Source organism: Euprymna scolopes, chromosome 17, assembly GCF_053919585.1.
Source record: "Euprymna scolopes isolate OS-2025 chromosome 17, ASM5391958v1, whole genome shotgun sequence".
NCBI classification, from domain to species: Eukaryota; Metazoa; Mollusca; class Cephalopoda; order Sepiida; family Sepiolidae; genus Euprymna; species Euprymna scolopes.
The window spans coordinates 71,060,329-71,079,738 of NC_136498.1; the positions used below are offsets into that span (position 1 = coordinate 71,060,329).

Sequence of the window (19,410 nt, forward strand, 5' to 3'; positions counted from 1 at the left end):
TTGAATAAAACGTATCATAAAAATCAAATTAAAAAGAATAAATAAAAAGAAACCCCCCCCCTCCCATGGCTTGCTTAGAGCCAAGCTGCAGGGGTTAATACCATGTAAACGGTAAATTTGCGACAGGTTTCATTATCAGATTCGTTGTCAGCGACCCCGAAAACCTGAATAAAACTAAATTTTATTGGTTGGAGCCGTGTTGTAGTACTTGTAAACATTTACCCCAAAAAGTGACAAAATTGAACATAAAGAGTTACAAAATTGATTTACGAAATAAAAGTTTCAAAAAAAATATTTATACCAAAAAAATTATAGTAATAAAAACAATTTATCAAACGGTCATCCGCCGGATTTTAATAAAGATAACTTTCATTTTAATGTTTTTTATTGACTTCCTTTTCTTATCAATTATTATAGTAAATTATGTCCGTTTGATCTTCCATACAATGAAATCTTACGCTAAGTTACGTCTGGTTCGCTATCTGCATAAGTACCTACCTTTTTATACATTTTTAAACTATATCTCAAAAACAAAACAAAAACAAATGATTCAGAAAAGTTAAAAAATAAATTGTTTTTAGAATTTTCTTTTTTACAGTAAGATTAAAGATGTATCAACGTTGTTGTTTTTTAAATTTGACAAACTTCTAGCAGTGTCAAGATTCTGAGAAATCGTCATTAAACATTAGTGATAAAAATTAGACTCTCTAACTTTGAAAGCATATAACTACTTGAAAAATGTAATTTAAACCCTAATTTTCTTCAATAAAACGAGCAAATACCAAAATTTAAAATAATACAAGGTTTAATGGAAAAATATGCAATATTTTTTTTAAAATCGGTTTTCTTTGAAGAAATTCGACGAATTTTAACTTAAACCAAAATTCAAAAATATAGATAAAAAATGTTTGTCTAGAATATTGTATTCGGCTTATTGGAAAGAGCATAACATTTCACATTAAACCTGAGAATATCTTAAAAATTGAACGAATAGAATTTGGCATTATTTTACTTAAGGGCCCGTCTCACGTTCGTATAGAAAAATATATATATTTTTTTGTAGATTTCGGTGTGCTGAAAACGAATATGAAAACCGTTTCCGTCGCAAATTTACCGTTTGCATGGTATGAGAAATTGCTCATGTCAGCTTAAAATAAGTGAAGAAAATATAACATTCATAAAACATTGTTTAAATCTTTATAAAATCTACACATAAATAAAATCAAAATATTATCAACTGGTGTTTATTATTTTCAGACAAAAATTATGGCAAGCAGACCCAGTGCTAAGCAGCAAAGTATAGTTTGGAAATTTTTAAAGATTTCTGATGATAATAAAAATAAATCAATATGCCAATTGTGCAATACGCAAATAACTAGAGGAACACACGCTTCTTCTTTTACCACAACAAACATGTTGAAACACTTACATACACAGCATCGCAAAGAACTTCAAAAAGAAAAAGATGAGAAAAGGAAAGAAGAGATGAAAAGAAGAGATGATTTAACTATGAAACGCGCCAAAATTGTCAGAGATTCCTTTAAGCAACAAACCTTGCACGATATTGTCGCTGAAAATAAAACTTGGGATATAAATGATAGCAGAGCTCAAAGAATTCATAAATATATTGGCGAAATGGTTGCAATTGACTTACAACCTTTTTCTGTTGTAGAAGACCTTGGTTTCAAAAGACTATTGAAGCACATTTGTCCAAATTATATAATACCTTCTAGAAAGTATATCAAAGAAAATATTGTGCATGATATATATAGGAAGGTCAGAAATAAAATACAGGAGGAAATAAACACTGCTAGTTATGTATCTCTTACCAGTGATGGTTGGTCTGTTGGTATAGTGAACTTATCTTTTCTAAGTGTGACATCTCATTGGATCACTGAAAACTTTGAGCAAAAAAGTGCAGTTTTAAGAATAACTCCATTTACAGCATCACACACTGCAGTCAATATTAGTGAAATTATTAAAAACACAGTAGAAGAATTTGATATTTCTTGCAAAATCCATATTATTATACGAGACAATGCAGCTAATATGGCAGCAGCAACTGTTCAAACGAATTATGCAGCTTTACCATGTTTTTTACACACGTTACAGTTGACATTTAATGATGCCATTTTTACACAGAGATTTGTGAAGATCATCATATCTGTTTGTAAACAAATAGTTGGGCACTTTAACCATTCGCCGACAGCTTTTGCAAAGTACCAGGAATACCAGAAAAATTTTAATTTGCCCAACCATCGATTCATTCAGGATGTTAATACAAGATGGAACAGTCAGTATGCTATGCTGTCGAGAGTATTCGAACAAAAGAATACTCTAATTGCATATTGCAGTGAAAATGCAAAACCACATTCTTTGGAATTCAACCAATGGAAGATGTTAGAAAAAATATTAAAAATACTAAAACAATTTAATGAATGCACAAATGTTCTATCTAGCAGAGAAGCAACTGCGTCTTATATTATACCACAAATTAAAGTTATTTATCATTTTTTTAAAAGGGGAGAAGATAGAGGACTGTTTCATGGGTTAGATTCAACACTTTCAGCATGGAAAACGTCTTTTAATGCTAGGTTTAATAATTATTTACAGGATAAAAATCTTATTCTAGCAACATACCTCGATCCCAGATTCAAGTCTGGTTTCCTTGAAAATAACTACATTGGCCTGCCCCATGAGAAGGCTATTACAGAATGGTTAACACAAGATATCTATGCTATAACCAAAGAAAAAATAGACACGTCACCCAATGTATCAAAAGTTATGGAGTCTGATGTGTCTGACGTATCTGTGGAGAAAAGTGATGATGATAATGACTTTAATTTTAGTTTTGAAAAGTGGCTCACTGAATTAAAGAAAAAAGACAAAGAAAAGGTCGAATCAGTAAAGAATGAATTAGACAGTGTAATAAACAAGCAAATATATTCATTAAAGATAGAAATGGAAAAATATCAAAAATTAAAAAATATCAAATGCAATGATTATGTTTTTCAATGGTGGAATTCAAATAAATATGAATTTCTCATCCTGGCATCCTTAACCAGGAAATATTTATCAGCACCCCCATCTTCTGTTGAAAGTGAACGATTATTTAGTATTGGAGGTAATATTTATTCACCAAGTAGAAATCGTCTGAAAGGCGAAACTGGAGAAATGTTAATGTTTTTACATTATAATTTAAGAATTTTAGGACTTAAATATGAGTAACAACGAGATACTTAAGTGTATTACATAACTAAATTATTATCTTGTAATCATTGTAATTAACCAAATTCTTTTTTAATTTTAAGGGTTCTTTAAAACGAAATAAAATCGATTTTTATAATTTATGCTTCGTACTACTGTTCTCATATTGAGTGCTCCTATTTACTTGCCCCCCCCCCCCCCCCGAAAGTAAAGTTAGACACAAAGTCGTTTTTAAATGTGGGGAATATCCAGCTCCCAAAAGGGGCACTTTTGATCGGAACAAGAACCGGGCTCAAATTAATTTTCAATCGATATTTGCCCTTTTTTCCTAGCTGGCGAAAATGGCCCTTTTTCCTAAATTTCTAAATTTAATATAAAATGATCCCCCGTTTCCCAGCCATTCGAATCGTTTTAAAGCAGTCAACTAATTTTTTTACCATTGACTCACAACCCAATCGGCAAAATCATAAAAGCACAAATAATCGCTTTTTTTTTGGTATTATCACGGACTGAAGGTTAGTAGTAGGAAGGGTCCGTGTCTTTTATAAAATGGAGAATCGAACTTTTCTTTTCGCAACAAAAAGTTATAATTGCGATGGGCGAAAAATGAAAACGGAATAAAAACACCGATAATTTCACGAGAATACATTATTTACATCTACGTACCGTTTTACACGTAACTATTTAAAAATGAAATAAAAAGATTGCCTATAAACACTCATGATTATAAAATATATATATATATATATAAAACAATTAGGAATTTAAAATAGACGGTCAGTTTCACAAATAAATATAACGTAACATGAGCTGTAGTGTGTTACCAATTTTAAATTATGTGCGCTTATTGGGGATAGGGTGTCTACTTTTTAAGCGATTACACATGGTTTTACAACGTTGCAAACCGAACTTAATTTAGTGGGAAACACTTTAGTTAATATCCATAAAGAATTAGGATGGCCAGAAATGATGATCATTTTACGTTAAATTTATATTCGAAACTGATCTTACACTCTAAATTCTAAATGATCGCTTTTCTTTCCGCCAATTAAAAAAATGTTCTAACACGTAATCTATAAAAGTAATATTTCATTTTGGAATAGGGATTTAGCTGCGAGAGAAAGCACAGAAAGCTCACGCAATCTCACGTTAAAAATGGTTTTCATAATAGTAATATTATTATTTAGAAATTCGTTCGTAACAATGAGATGTGGCTTTGCTAAGTGGCGTTGTTAAATATATTGTTCTTACATCGTTTTCTTATTTTGCCTACCAATCTTCGAATATTTTCCACTATTCATGTAAGTAGCATGTTATACAGTAAATACGAACTGGTACAATATAGCTTTGTTTTAAAATCAAAATAAATGTTTTGTTGTGTTACAATTTTTAATCAATTACAAGGCAAACATTTGAGATAAAATATACGCGGACATTAACCAGGGGTTTATGTAATAATTTGAAAATTTACGAAAAAACAAACAAAAAAAATCTCTAATTAAATATGTATAAATTTTACAAGAATCGGAATCGGAAATCGGATCAGAATCGGAAATTTTGAACGGAATCGGAATCGGGAAAAATTTTGGCATCGTCCCATCACTAATTGTAATGTTATGACCCTTTAGGCTGTGATCATAGCATAGTATCTGTTAACTGTGGCAAGCGGGGTCGAGGGTCAAAACATTGTTATTATTGTTATTGTATTCTTATTAATTGATTTGAGCGACAGATGGTTGCTGGATCAGTTATTATGATTAGAAGAATAAACAATTAAATTGCGGAAGAAATGATTGACGTGTGAATCGCAAAAGGAATGTGAAAATAGAAAATATATGTAAACATTATTTTGGGGTTTTGAATAAACAAATAACTAGCTGTGGACATTACGTTGGTCTGAGACACGTAATTAGGTGACATAAGAGAACACGTGATGTAGTTAGTTTTGGAGAGAGAGATTCAGAGAGTTGAGGATTGACCACCAGAGCGGACAGACGTCTAGACAGGGGTGGACAGACAGCTAGGGAGCGAGCTGTAAGAATAGAAAATGTAGACAAACTGCAGATCCTGTGAAAACCAATTGAGACAACTGTAATAAATTTATATTATAAAAATATAAAGAGTTGTTTTATGGTTTTCACAAATAAGAACAGATGTCTCAATTGGATGATGCTGATCGTTTCATGTTCGTCACGGAGCAGCGGAAAGATACAGAAGAACTCTTCAAGAAAAAAGGTATGAAGCATATATTATTCTTCTTACATATGAACTGTAAAAATATCCCATGTGATAAGTCTCATACAACATGATTCAGTTTACACATCAATATCATGTCCTCCTAGCTAAACAACATACATATGATTTATACGTTTATTATCTATCTGTTAAAAGAATATCTTACATCCACTAGATAACACGACACGTTTTAATACATCATCTCCTCCAATATAAACCAATATACAACAATATTAAAGAACTGTCATGTCATGTTTATTCAAGCCATTTAAAAGAACTATTGTAAAGGTTTACACCCATACAGATACGCCCAATAGTAACGTGTCATTATTTAAATAGACATGCATTGATATATCAAAGCATAAACCTTTATACATAATTAACATGTATTGATGGGTATATAACAGTAATAATATCATACAGATTTTTCTTTATCTTGAACTCCAACATCAGGGGTCTACGTTCCAACCTTCCAGAGGTTGAAACCCAATTACAGGAGACAAAACCGAGCATATTATTTCTAAGCGAAACTGGAATAGAGCCGACCACTTCCATAGATGAGTTCATAATTAATGGATACTCTAACTTAACAGCTAAATCTGACCCCCAAGATCGCCATGGGCATGGAATATGTGCCTACATTAAAGATGGCTTCCCGTGTGGCAGGGATATCTCTAGAGAAGATCCTAATTTACCCTATATGTGCTTCAGGGTTGCACTTGCTAACACCACTGCATTTATATTTGCCCTCTATCGGCCCCACAACAGCGGAGTTACTATCTTTAAGAGCATATCTGAGAAAATAGACCATATCCTGTCTGCACATCCCTCGGCTAACATCCACATCTGTGGCGACTTCAACGTCCATAACGTGGAATGGCTGACCCATTCAAATAAGACATACGATGAGGGGAGGTTTTGTCATGATTTTGCCATTGCTTATGACCTCACTCAGATTGTTCGCAAACCCACCCGTGTGCCCGATACACCCGGTCAATATGCAAGCCTCCTAGACCTTTTTCTCTCAACTTCCCCTGAGCTATGTTCATGTTCCGTTCATTCTCCTCTAGGATCCTCCGACCACTCCGTCGTATCAGTTAAGATAAAAACGAAATGTAATAAGTCCCCAGACGTACCCCTCCACCGTACTGTATACCGATACTCTATGGCTGACTGGGATAGCTTCCGTACATTCATATCTGATTTACCTCTGCACTCCATGTTTAGTGCCAAGTGTCCTCTATAGTATCAGATCTGACTGAATGGTTAATTGTAGGCATAGACCAATTCATACCATCTAAAAAATTCCAACAAAAACCTTACAGCCAGCCATGATTCTCCCCAGAATGTGCTGCTGCTATCGCGCACAGAAATCACTTTTTCCATAGCTACCAGCGTAATAGATGCACTGAGACTAAAGCTGCTTTCAGGACTGCCAGCAACCACTGTAAAAGAGTAATAAAAAATGCAAGAGAGCTATATGCCCAGTCTGTTAAATCCAAGGTAGCTGATCAGCGGCTTGGTACCCACCATTTTTGGCAAATAACAAATAGGATCCTGAACAGAAGTGTGCGTTCTATCCCAACCATTATCAATGGACCAGAGGTCATCTCGTCAGCGTCAGACAAGGCCAAACTATTTGCAAAGAACTTTGCAGCTAATTCTACCCAATGCGACGAAGGCCATTAACTCCCCATATTTCCTCCTATAACACAGAACACGCTAGTTAACATACAAATATCCGTGCATGTGGTCGCCAAGCTAATCAAGAACCTTGATTCCAGTAAAGCAACTGGCCCTGACGGCATCCCAATTATAGTGTTAAAAAAGCTTCAACCAGAACTTGCTCCCATACATACGAAACTGTTTAAGCACTGCTTTAAGGAGAAGTGCTTTCCGACTCCCTGGAAGACCTCATCAGTATGCCCTGTATTTAAGAATTCAGGTGATAAGTCATCTCCCTCTCAGTACAGACCAATAAGTCTTCCTTTCTAGGGCAATTGCTCTTGACATATCAAAAGCCTTCGACAAGGTATGGCATAAGGGTCTACTTCACAAGATTTTCAGCTACGGTATAACTGGAAATGTTTTCTCAATCATTAAATCATTTCTCTCCGATAGGCTCATAAGAGTAGTGGTAGATGGACAAAAATCAGAGGCCTGCAGTATTAATGCTGGAGTCCCTGAGGGGTCAATCCTAGGCCCAACTCTCTTCCTGATCTACATCAATGACCTCCCTAGACACATACTTAAATCATTCGTTGACATCTATGCTGATGACACGACCATCTACGGCAACACATCAAAGGCTGTAAATGATAAAGTTCTCTCTGATTCTCTCTCCTCTGATCTCGAGCGCGTGGTTCAGTGGGGGAAGACGTGGCTGGTTACCTTTAATGCATCTAAAACCAAGCTCCTATCCTTACATCATCAACTCCTGATCTGAAATGGAACACGTACATCAAGTCTGTTGCCAAGGTCGCGGAAAGATGGTGGGATCCTTCTACCTCTCCAGAAGATATCTCACTACTGATCTAATTCTCTATCTATATAAAAGCCAAGTACGTCCAAGAATGGAATACTGCTGCCATATCTGGGCAGGAGCTGCTAAAAAAAGCCTATCCTGCCTTGACAGAGTACAAAATAGACTTCGTGGCTTAGTGGGGGATGCCCTTTTCTCTACCCTGCAACCTCTCTCCCACAGAAGAGACGTTGCGAGCCTATCCTTGTTTTAGCGTTATTTCCATGGCAGGTGCTCCTCTGAACTCCAATCTCTGGTCCCCCCTCCCCCATCTTTCACGAAAAACACCTGTCTAGCTGAATCCACTGTGAAAAATTTCCCCCACTCTTTATCTGTGCCTAAATCAAAACGTGGATTCCATGAACAAAGCTTGTTTTTTAGAACTGTACGCCTGTGGAACTCTGTTCCATTGGCCTGCTTCCCACCTGACTACAACTTGGATGTCTTCAAGTCCAACGTTAACAAATTCCTAATGAACCGCCCTCTTAAGTAAACACTTCATCAAATCTCCACACTAACGCAATGTACTTGCAATAACCCTTATCCCTGAGTGGCTTCTAGGCCTTGATAAGTGGTGACCACTGTGTAAAAAAAACAAAAAAACCTTGTATTTAAAAAAATTATAGGATAATGGTTATTTTTATAGAAGAATCATTTTTTCCTTAATAGTATTGACCTTAACAACCATTTATTTCAGAAACAATATTATTAATAAAAGACTATATAGAAATCAAGTACGGCACAATCACATTGACACACCGGTTCTTGCAAAATCACCGAAGCAATGTTGAGCCTGGCCAGTACCAGATGGGTGACCATTTGGGAAGGCTAGGGGCTGTATGTACCTTCTGGGAAGGTTGGGCGTGGGGCCAGCACCATCACCCTGTAAAAAGAACCCCTCGCTACAAAAGCATCCACATCAAGAATCAAATCACAAAGAGAATAAATGCTTTTTGTGCTTATGCATTACTAGCCTGGGTGCCTGGTATTGCTCAGGTGTTTGGAGGTGTGTGTTGAGCAAAATAAGTGGTGGTAGACAGGCAGGCTTGAACCTGTACCGCGAAGAAGGAAAAGAATGTGAAAAAAAAAAAATGTCTTACTTTTCAGTTGGCTACAAACTGAACAACAAAATTTGGTAGCTATACAACAGAAAAAAAAGAAAATGTATACACACACACACATATATAACAGACCTGAATGAGAATCTCCCCTTCCCCATATTTTTTTTCAGTTAATGAACCGTGCTGAACTAAAAGCTATTCTTAACATGGAACAAGAGGGGTGGTGGTAATTATTTAGTACATTCAACTAATGATTTAAAAAGTTACTGTAAAATTTCAATTTATCTTGAACAAAATTAGGGGGTGTGATGATTCTTGGTCAGGTCCGTCATATGTATGTATATATATATATATATATATATATATATATATATATATATATATATATATCAATCTATCAAAATGTCAACTCACAGTTTCAGGATAAAGATGTAATCTGCGCATGATAGTGTGCCGTAAAAGATTACCCGGAACATTACTGTAAACACATCTATACATAATCTGAAAGAATATAGACAATATTAAATTAGTCGACCTATATAACAGAGAACTCACTCAAATCTGGTTTGCAAACAATGACTCAAAAAGGAAAAAGAAGCAATCTTAAAAGTTAGTGTTCCCAATGATGTTAAACAGAGCTGAAAGGGAAAAGATAATGAAATACCAAAGTGTTATGTATGACATGAACAGAAACTGGAATCTTAAGATCTTCATCATTCCAGTAATTAAAGAAGCAAGTAGACTCATGAAAAAGAATTTTTAAAAACTACTTGGAAAATATGCCTGGTGAACCAAGTGCAAAAGAGATTCAAACAATTGCACTTAAAAAGGGTGGTCAGAATCTTTAAAAGATCTCTCGGTTGGAATATTTAAGTTAGCAGGTGAATGTTTGGCATCTAGTGAGAAGCTCTAGCTCCAGCTTGAACAAACAGATAAATTAAAAAAGACATTTTTGCTATCCAGTGACCACACGTTTTGATACTTCTGATTCACCAGGTAATATGTAACTGAATAGTTTTTTTTTTATTTCTTAACTAAAACACAAATGATGATCGTTTACTTTTCAAATAAACAAAAATTATAATATCACTTCTTATACGGTACTCAGTCAGTGAAGGATAGGTTATCTAGATTAAAACAATTATTTTTGTTCCAACACTGCGTGCCCCTTTTTGGTTTGTTCCAACACTGAGTGCCCCTTTTTGGTTTGTTTCAACACTGAGTGCCCCTTTTTGGAGGGCTGTATATTCCCCAAATTAAAAAACAAACTTGTATCTGACACTGCCTTTGTGGCAGATGTGCGTAACTCACAATAATGCCACAACGTATCCAAATTTCATAATTTTATTTTTTTACTAAAACTAGCAATACCACATTTTTTCTTTAGATTGAATAGACTCAAATCAAGCATTATTGAAAAGAGCATAAAAATAAAGAAATAATATCTTTAGTTTTTTTAAATCAGCCTATTAGAACTGGAGGTACGACCATTCAAAGTATCAAAAAATGCATGGTTCACTAGACATTTTGCCAGTCCTATTCAAATGCATATAAGCTTGTGACTGAAAATAGTAGGAAATTTGCACAATTTACAGACTAACCCATCTTTAAAAAGTTGTATCTTGAGATCTTTTTAAGATATTATGATGACATTTTGAACATATCATACCATGAAGGTTCAGTTGGCGTTATTTACGACCATCTCACCTGGTAACTTACGGACTAATTAGCATATTTCAGCTTCATTTTAAAATATTTAAGTAGAAACATCATAGAAACAGCTGAGAAAAAGGGTAAATAAGGCTTTATCATTAGCATCATAGGAAGTATTATTCTGGTGCATATTATCATTTGCCATTATAACATCGTGAAAAATCCAAGATGGCGACCGGGAAATCCAAAATGGCCACATGACACGATTAAATTAAAGAAAATTTTGTACGGATCAAAATTGTTTTCAAGTACATTATACTAATAAGCATAATTAAGTCTCATTTTAATGGCTTTAAGTAGAAGCATCATAAAAACAGTTAAACAAAAATGGGAGGTAAGGCTTTTATCATCATGCGAAATATGATTCTGATGGACTTTATTATTTGTCATCATTACACCGTGAAAAATCCAAGGTGGCAACTAGGAAATCCACGATTCAAAGAAATGAACAAAATATGGCTTGTAGCATATCAAATCAAAGGAAATTTTGTACAGATCAGAACTATGTTTTCAAGTACATTAAACTAATTAGGATAATTAAATTTCATTTTAACGGCTTCAAGTTACTGTGACAATCTTCGGGTGAGTTTCTACTACTATTTTGGTATAATCTTACTTTTAAGTCATTGTCATTACTTCAAGCGAGATTGTGACAATTTTTTCTTGTTCTCATGTAACGCTCGACACTACTTGTTTTTATTTTTTTAACAGAATAAACATTTACAACACCAAAAATTTATCGAGGTAGACAGAAGAGTAACTTGCCTTTGGTAACATTTATTTGCTATATAATAGTTTTTTTGACCACTTTTTCATACCTCTGTGGATTGTAAAACAAACCCAATAAAAGTTATTCTTTTACTTAACCGGATAGGTGGTTCATGAGTTTTAACTCATTTAAAAGTGTGTTCATTCTTTTTCAAAGAATTTATTTTTAAAATATTCTTTTCCTTTCCATAATTAAAAATGTATGTTTTCTAAATAATAAAAAAAATGAAATGAAAACTCTATGTTCATAAGTTAGTCGACGAACGATTTGTTAAATTTTTTGTGCACGTCTCGGCACACAAAAATTCTCATGTTTACATGCGGTTGCCACTACTTGTATCTACTCGTGCATAAAAAGTTTTTATCCAATTCTTTTTTAATTTTAGGTTGGTTGTTTTTGTTTTACGGCATATCAACCTTTTTCAGGTTATTTAATGCCGAATCTAGTTATTTTGAGGAACGATTTTTAATGGAGTATATTTTTTTTTTTTTAAGTCAGATTCTATTTAACCCATAGTTGGGACCCTAACAGATACTACCACTCCGGGTCAGAGTGGACCTGGGAGCAATGGCAATTAAAGGGTGGTTCCACACTCCCCAAGGCCCGCAAGGTGGGGCCTCACAATCGGATATAGTTTTAAATATCCAGAACCTTTTTAATTTTAGGACAAAAGAAATTAATATATGAGCTATTAAATAGCGTTTGAACATAATTATTATCTTTATTTTTGTATTACAAAGCATTAACTTTGAGATATTTTATTTGCAACTTGAAAACCAAGAACAATGTTCATTGTCAGTTATTCTTTTTAAAAAAAAAAAAAAATATATATTTTCCTGTCTATAACTAAAAATTGTACTACTACAGTTTATCGCCAAAAATGGAGGCGTCATTTTTTTCGGGCACCTGTCGTCAAAATAAGAGAGAGTAATCAGTATTTTAAACTATGACTGAAGCATGAAATAATAAAAAAAAAAATTAAACTAGATAATGATTACTTGCGGAAAGAACTAATTACTATGTGCGCCAGCATAGTATAAGCAACTCCAACCTCCCCATGTAAAGAATGGCTTTCAGAATAAACACTGCCCAACCTCAAGAGCTGTTCTGAACATGGAGTGGTTGAAGGTATTTATACTATGCTGGGCCACATAGTAATTAGTTCCTTCTGGAAGTAATCATTATCTAGTTTAATTTTTTTGTTATTTATTTCATGCTTCAGTAATAGTTTAAAATACTGATTTCTCCCTCGGATTTTGACAACAGATGCCCCTCCCCCCAAAAAAATATAGCGTCTCCATTTTCGGCGCTAAACTGTTGTAGTACCTAAAAAATTTATGTTTTCTAAATAATAACAAAAATAAAATCAATGCTTTATTTTTGTAAGTTGATGAACGATTTGTTAACAGATTTTTTGTGCATGTCTTGGCTCAAAAACATTTTCATGATTACATGCGGTTGTCACAACTTTTATCGACTTGTGCAAAAAATTTTTTTAGCCAATTCTTTTCAAATTTTAGGACAAAAGAAATTAATATATTCGCTATTAAATAGCGTTTGAACAGTTTCTAGCTTTACTTATCTTTGTATAACAAAGCGTTAACTTGATGTTTTATTTGCGACTCAAAAACTAAGAACAAAAAAAAAAATGTTCAATGTTGGTTGTTCTTTTTCAAAAAAAATATTCTTTTCCTGTCCATAATTAAAAACTTAGGTTTTCTAAATAATAACAAAACAAAAAAAATGAATACTTAACTTTCATAAGTTAGTTGACAAACAATCTGTTTACAGATTTTTTTTGCGCGTGTCACGGCACAAAAAATTCTCACGTTTATATGCAGGTATCACTACTTTTATCTACTCGGGCATAAAACGTTTTTATTTAATTCTTTTCAAATTTTAGGAAAAAAGAAATTAATATTTTTACTATTAAATAGTGTTTGAACAGTTTCTATCTTCATCTTTGTACTACAAAGTGTCAATTTTGAGATATTCTAACTTTTGACTGGAAAGACGTACGTGTTGTGTTCAAATTTCGTAGCAAAGACAATTCTTTTTACTAATTAGCTAAAACAATTAGAAATGTCGTCGATGTGTATAACTCCTGCTTCAAGTATTTATGTGAACACACTCAGATCGCTTATTTGCAAAAAGCCATTTACCGCAAGTGGGCATGCTATGCTGGCATGTTTCGTTGTTAATAATCAGATTTAAATAGTGATTTCTTCAAATATACAAATCACGACAAAAATATTAAAATACCATTTTAAAGTACATTTTATTGTGAATCCAGTTATGTAAGTTTTATTTTGATGGACGTACGAGTAATGTACTTATTACCGATTTAAAGACTGAGTGTCAAATTAAGTAGTAGTGTGCTTTGTCAAGTGCTGAACGTTATGGTGTTTGGTATTGCTACTAAAACTTCAAGCTTAATTTAAGTTCGATTCAGCACATATTTTAGTGAAAATCCATAAACTCCCCATCCCCTGAAAAAAAAAAAAAAAAAAAAAATTTTATGGTATTCATGATGGGAAGAAAATCTCATCCACCATAAATCACATAAATTGATTAAGTAGTGTTATTTTTAAAAAATGAAAAAATTTTATGACTTAACGATGATCAACAATATCTCAACACTATTTTGCAAATATTTTGAAGGACAAGGGAGATGATTCCAAATATTAAAAACTTTTGTAAGATTCTAGAAAGTTATTCTAGACATGGGGAAGAGGGCATAAAAAACTTACATTCGTCACTGGTTAACTCATCCTTAAAACACTCTTCAGAAATAAATTTAAAATAAACCTTGTACATCATTGTAATGCCTATGAATTCCCATAAATCAATTAAGAATGATTTTCTTTATAAAAATGAAACTACTTGATCAATTTACATGATTTTTGGTGTGTGATATTTTATTTCCGTCATATGTATGTACATTGTAAAGATTTTTCTTCATTTTTATTTTTTTCTTGGAGGGGAAGGTGTTATGAACTAGGACTGACTTTTCATTACCCCAGCACTATCCATCGTTAGGGTAATGTCATTACAATAAAAAAAAAAAAATAGAGTAGATCTCAAAAGAGGATAATAATCCTCCAAGATGCTTTAGGATTGCCACAATACACTAGACAATTACATAAAATGTCTAACTTTAAAGACACCATAAATTCAGTACAAATCTGGATAAAATTAAGAATTAAAGAAAATTATGATGGACAGTATTGTGGGGTGTTGGAGTAAGATGTTAGAAAGTTTTAGGGGTAGAGGGGGTAAATGTAGGTAGATAGCAATTGATTGTATTTTCTTGTTCAGTTTTTAAGGATAATCCTAAAATTAAAATGGTGAGAAGTCAGATTGCCGATATTTGGTTTAGTAAATTGATGTATTTGCTGATGTTACAGTAGTGATCATCTCCATTGAATTATGTTCCATCAGAGACTTGCCACATACAGATGAGTTTAATTTAAGCGGAGACTACACATAAGCTATACATGGTCTACAATAACTATTTATATAAAGTATGTGTATATGTTTATATATTTCTATATATAGGATTTTATCTTAAACTAACCAATCATTATGAATTTTGGAACATGGCTGTTATGCATAAGGGTGGGTAAGACGAGTTTAATTTAGTTTTATGCAAAGAAGATAATAAAGAGGGGTCACTTTGTGAAAATTTAGATACTTGTTATTTTGTGAAATTTTAACAATAGCTATTAAATACTAATTAATAAATAATCCTCAAATTTAAATTCATTTGAAACTTTAGTGGGCATAATATGGCCAAAATCTCATTTGAAAATTCAAATATGTATTAAACTAGCAAACCATCTGGTGTTGCCTGGTCACAAAATATGCATAAATATTACATTTTAAATCATGTAAACTTCTGATAGCTTCAACTATTAATCATTATCCGATATATAGTAATGATTGCAAAAGTTAAAAATATCCAGTAGAATCAAAACCAGAACGTTTAGTGCTTTAACCTTAGTCGTTATTTATCTCTTTAGCGTTGTTACTATCTAAGCTATCAACAGATGGATTGAGCCATGAATGCTTGATTTTGCGCATGCACAAAAGTAACAGGAGTAATTTTATTCGACTTACTTTGCCAAGGACAAAGTGTTTTGTTTTCAAACCAAAAGTGTGGTACAGGTTCAGATACCCTATATATCAAATTTTAACTCTGTAGGTAAAATATTCAGAGTGGAGTTTACTAGAGACATTTTGCACTCACAAGGTCACTTGTGTGTTTGTGTGTATGTATATATATATAAATAAATATAGATATATTTTTCTGTGCTAGAATGTTTTCATCTTAAATTCTATGCAATTATGCAGAAACTGTGTAGAAATAAAATTCAGCATAATAGTAAAATATAACCAAGCATCTAATAAGAAACAATAAAAAATGAATTAGTAATTAATTGATGCTTATTTTTTAAAGGAATATGCAAATTAGTTAATCTTTATGTAGTCACTCAGATATCGATAACCGAGTATGATAACAAGTCCATTTTAATTTTTAAATCGAAAAAGTAGGCTTTTAATATCAATGTGAGAGCAAAAAGAAAAAAATTCAGATGTATATATAAATTTGATCCATAATTATTAGATACCAATGAAGCAAGATTCTATTAATTTCAATTTCTTTCCATAACCTTTTTAAGACTTATATCTTAGACATTTTCTACCATTGTATTTCTATTGGACTTTTATTGCCAACTAAGCCTTTTCAATTATTTCAGACATGTTCTCATAGATCTTTTCAACTTGTGCAGATATGCCCAGTCAAAATTTTTCTCAAAGAGAACTGTTAAATCAATAAGAGAAAACCTTTTTCTTTAAATTTTTCTTTAAATTAACAGACAAAATGTCTACATGGCTCCCTGCAGTTTGCCATTTTCTGTTAAGTGAATTTGATTTGAAATAATTAAAAATTAAAGTGTCGTATAATAATTATTAAATCGATATCTTTGAAATAAAAATATCACGATTCAACAAAAAAACAATTATTAAAATACGAAAGATAAAATTTTAAATACACTGACTTTGGTTGGATCCAACTCGTGCAGTCGCCAGGCAGATGTTATTGATTTACCTCTTGGATAACTGAAAAAAAAAAAAAAAATAAATAAATAAAAAAATAAATAAATAAATAAATAAAAAAAATAAATAAAATAAAAATTTTTTTTAAAAGTGTGGGTGGGGAACACAATAAGTAATATTATTAAAAAAAAAAAAGGGGGGGGTGAGGCACAATAAGTAATATTATTTAAATCTAAAAAAACAAAAATGTTTGTAAAGTATAACATTAGTGGTGTTATGATGCTGAAATCATTAAGGGTTTCTAGTCTTTCAAGATCAGATATTTTCATGCTTATATAGCTTAAATTAGAGTAGCAAGCTACAGAATTGTGCAACTTCATAATAGAAAATAAAAATTACTGATAAAAGTTGATATATATATCAAAAATCCCACCCGTCAAGAAATGGTTGCTTGCATAAAGATGATTGATTCTGAATGACAAGAGTTTAGTTTTCACTTGATGATCAGTTGAGTTAAAGCAGTTGATTGGTTGGTTGTTTTCCGGCATATCAACCCTTTTCAGGTTATTTAATGCCGAATCTGGTGATTTTGAAGAACGATTTTTTAATATAGTATATTTGTTTTTTAAGTCGTATTCTATTTAACCCATAGTTGGGACCCTAACATGTGCTACCACTCCGGGTCAGAGTGGACCTGGGAGCAATGGCAATTAAAGGGTGGCTCCACACTCCCTAAGGCCTGCAAGCTGGGGCCTCAGCATCGGATATAGTTTAAGGTCATATCCAGGACCTTAAAGCAGTTGAGCTGAGTTAAATACATTGTTTAAGCATTTAGTCCATAGATTAAAATGTAATTGTATAAAAAGAAATGAATAAAAGGAAGAGACATAGAACAATAAAATGCAAACAGTAAAAGGAAAATGAAGAAAAAATAAAATGAAAAATAAAACAATGAGAAAAGATTGAAAAGATAAGAAACAATAAATTGAATAAAAAAAGAAAACTAATGAAAGTAAAAAGTTGAAAGCAGAAAAGATGGAAAAATGAAAAAAATAAAATTGAAAGAAAAGATGAGAAAAACAATGAAAGGTGAACAGAAAAATAATGAAAGCAAAAGAGACGAAAAATAAAAATAAAGGCGAAAAATAGATGAAGGTGAAAAATAAACATAAAAAATAATTAAAGATGAAAAGATAAAACAAGTCAAAAAGTAAAACAAGCTGAAAAATAAACGAACAAAAAAAAACAAAAAAACTACAAAGAACAAAATAAAAAAAACAAAGAGGAATATAAAGGAAGATGGAAAATGTGAGGGCTGAAATGCTGCCATTCTTACCCGGTATGATGATGATATTTCCATTTTCTCCATAATTCATCTTTCATTGCTATGTGGTTAGTGTTAATCACTACAACATGGTCGCCAATGTCACCTAAGTAAAAACATACAATTTTACTGATAGGAAAGTAGGGATAGCAGACATTAAACAAATATTTAAGAGGTAGACATTATGATGCAACTTAGAAAAACAAAAGTAAAAGAAAACATTTTATGATGTATGTACCCATCAAGGATTGAAAACATCATATGCCAAAATTGATGTAAGTATTTTTTTTTTAACTAAGAAAATCAAATTTTATAAGTGGTAATGTGTCTTGATCCTCCATATTAAATAAATAATAGGAGACAACTAAATTCAGAACAAGAAGGGAATAAGGACCTCAAATGGTGTGAGCTGAAGCAAGAAATAAAGGGATGGCTTTTGCTTGTCACCAGTTTAACATAGACTTTTACACACATACATAACCTCTGTAGACAAATATAAAGTAACTGACTTGTTCAGATTTTTGTGATTGTTTCACTAATTTTTGCGACCAAGATTTATTTTTTAAATAAAACTATTGAAACCATAAGGAAAAACTTGCTGTTCCAGTCCACAGTGTACAAATTTCGGACTAATGATCTCTGTATACAAATATAAAATAACCGATTTGTTTGGATTTTTGTGATTGTTTCATTGATTTTCATGACCAAAATTTATTTTTATGCTTGTTCCCTTTTTTTTTTTATTTTACTTCAGTCGAAGTTCTCAGAAATCAAGGGGCCCACAACCTGGGGCTAACACTTGAACTCTATATGCGATACATAGATATTCGAATGTTCCATTAAAGTTCTTTATCTCTCAAGCACTGAGTTAGTAAAGAAATTGAGAACATAATTTTCCTCTCCCCAATTAACCATTTTTATACGTTGTAGTATATCTTTCATGTTGGTCTCTTGGTCTTACTGGATTCCAGGACAAGAATTTATCTAGTCTGGTGGAGTATCCAGCTTCGTGCTATTACTTGAGGTAATATCACTTGGAGAAGGTGCATCATTCCTCGGAAAGGCTATGGAGTAGCCATAGTGAGGAGATCTTATTTGGGCTGCGAATACTATGTGATTTTGAATATTTGGTCAGAGTTTACTTCTATGGAAAAAGTATCCTCATGCCAGATTGTTCTGGCAAACCCCTGTACAGAGAGACCTTAGACACTCGAGGACAGTGTCTAGTAGGCATTCAAGTGCATTTTTATATATATTTACAAATCATTTTAATAAAACTATTTCAATCATAAGGAAAAACTCCCCATTCTAATCCACAGTGTTCCATTTTAGGACAAACAAATTCCCCAAAAATAAGGATTTTTTCCATCACTGACCAAAGGGAGAGAAGATGAAAAACTGACAAAAGGATTGAGAATCTAGGATGCTGATCTTTCCTCTCTCTGGTCAGTGAAGTGGAAATTCTTCTAAACCGAGGCAATTTTTATGCATGATAAAATTGTATTAACAAGTGAAATTT

At 32.6% G+C, this 19,410-nt stretch overlaps 2 protein-coding genes across 2 annotated transcripts in view; one reads left to right on the forward strand and one right to left on the reverse strand.

The window, feature by feature from the left end:
• Window positions 1-19,410, reverse strand: part of LOC145296783 (large ribosomal subunit protein uL13m-like) — a 44,488-nt gene that overhangs the window by 12,240 nt on the left and 12,838 nt on the right. The window contains exons 3-5 of the mRNA XM_080142849.1: window positions 17,904-17,997; window positions 16,570-16,630; window positions 9,439-9,525 (exon numbers count right to left, since the gene is read on the reverse strand). Coding sequence (XP_079998975.1) covers window positions 9,439-9,525; window positions 16,570-16,630; window positions 17,904-17,997 — 242 coding nt within the window. The remainder of the gene's footprint in view (window positions 1-9,438; window positions 9,526-16,569; window positions 16,631-17,903; window positions 17,998-19,410) is intronic.
• On the forward strand, window positions 1,414-3,351 carry LOC145297067 (uncharacterized). Its single transcript, XM_080143296.1, has 2 exons — window positions 1,414-1,776; window positions 2,956-3,351. Exons 1-2 carry the CDS (start codon window positions 1,414-1,416, stop codon window positions 3,226-3,228), a joined length of 636 nt encoding a protein of 211 aa, XP_079999422.1. The 3' UTR covers window positions 3,229-3,351.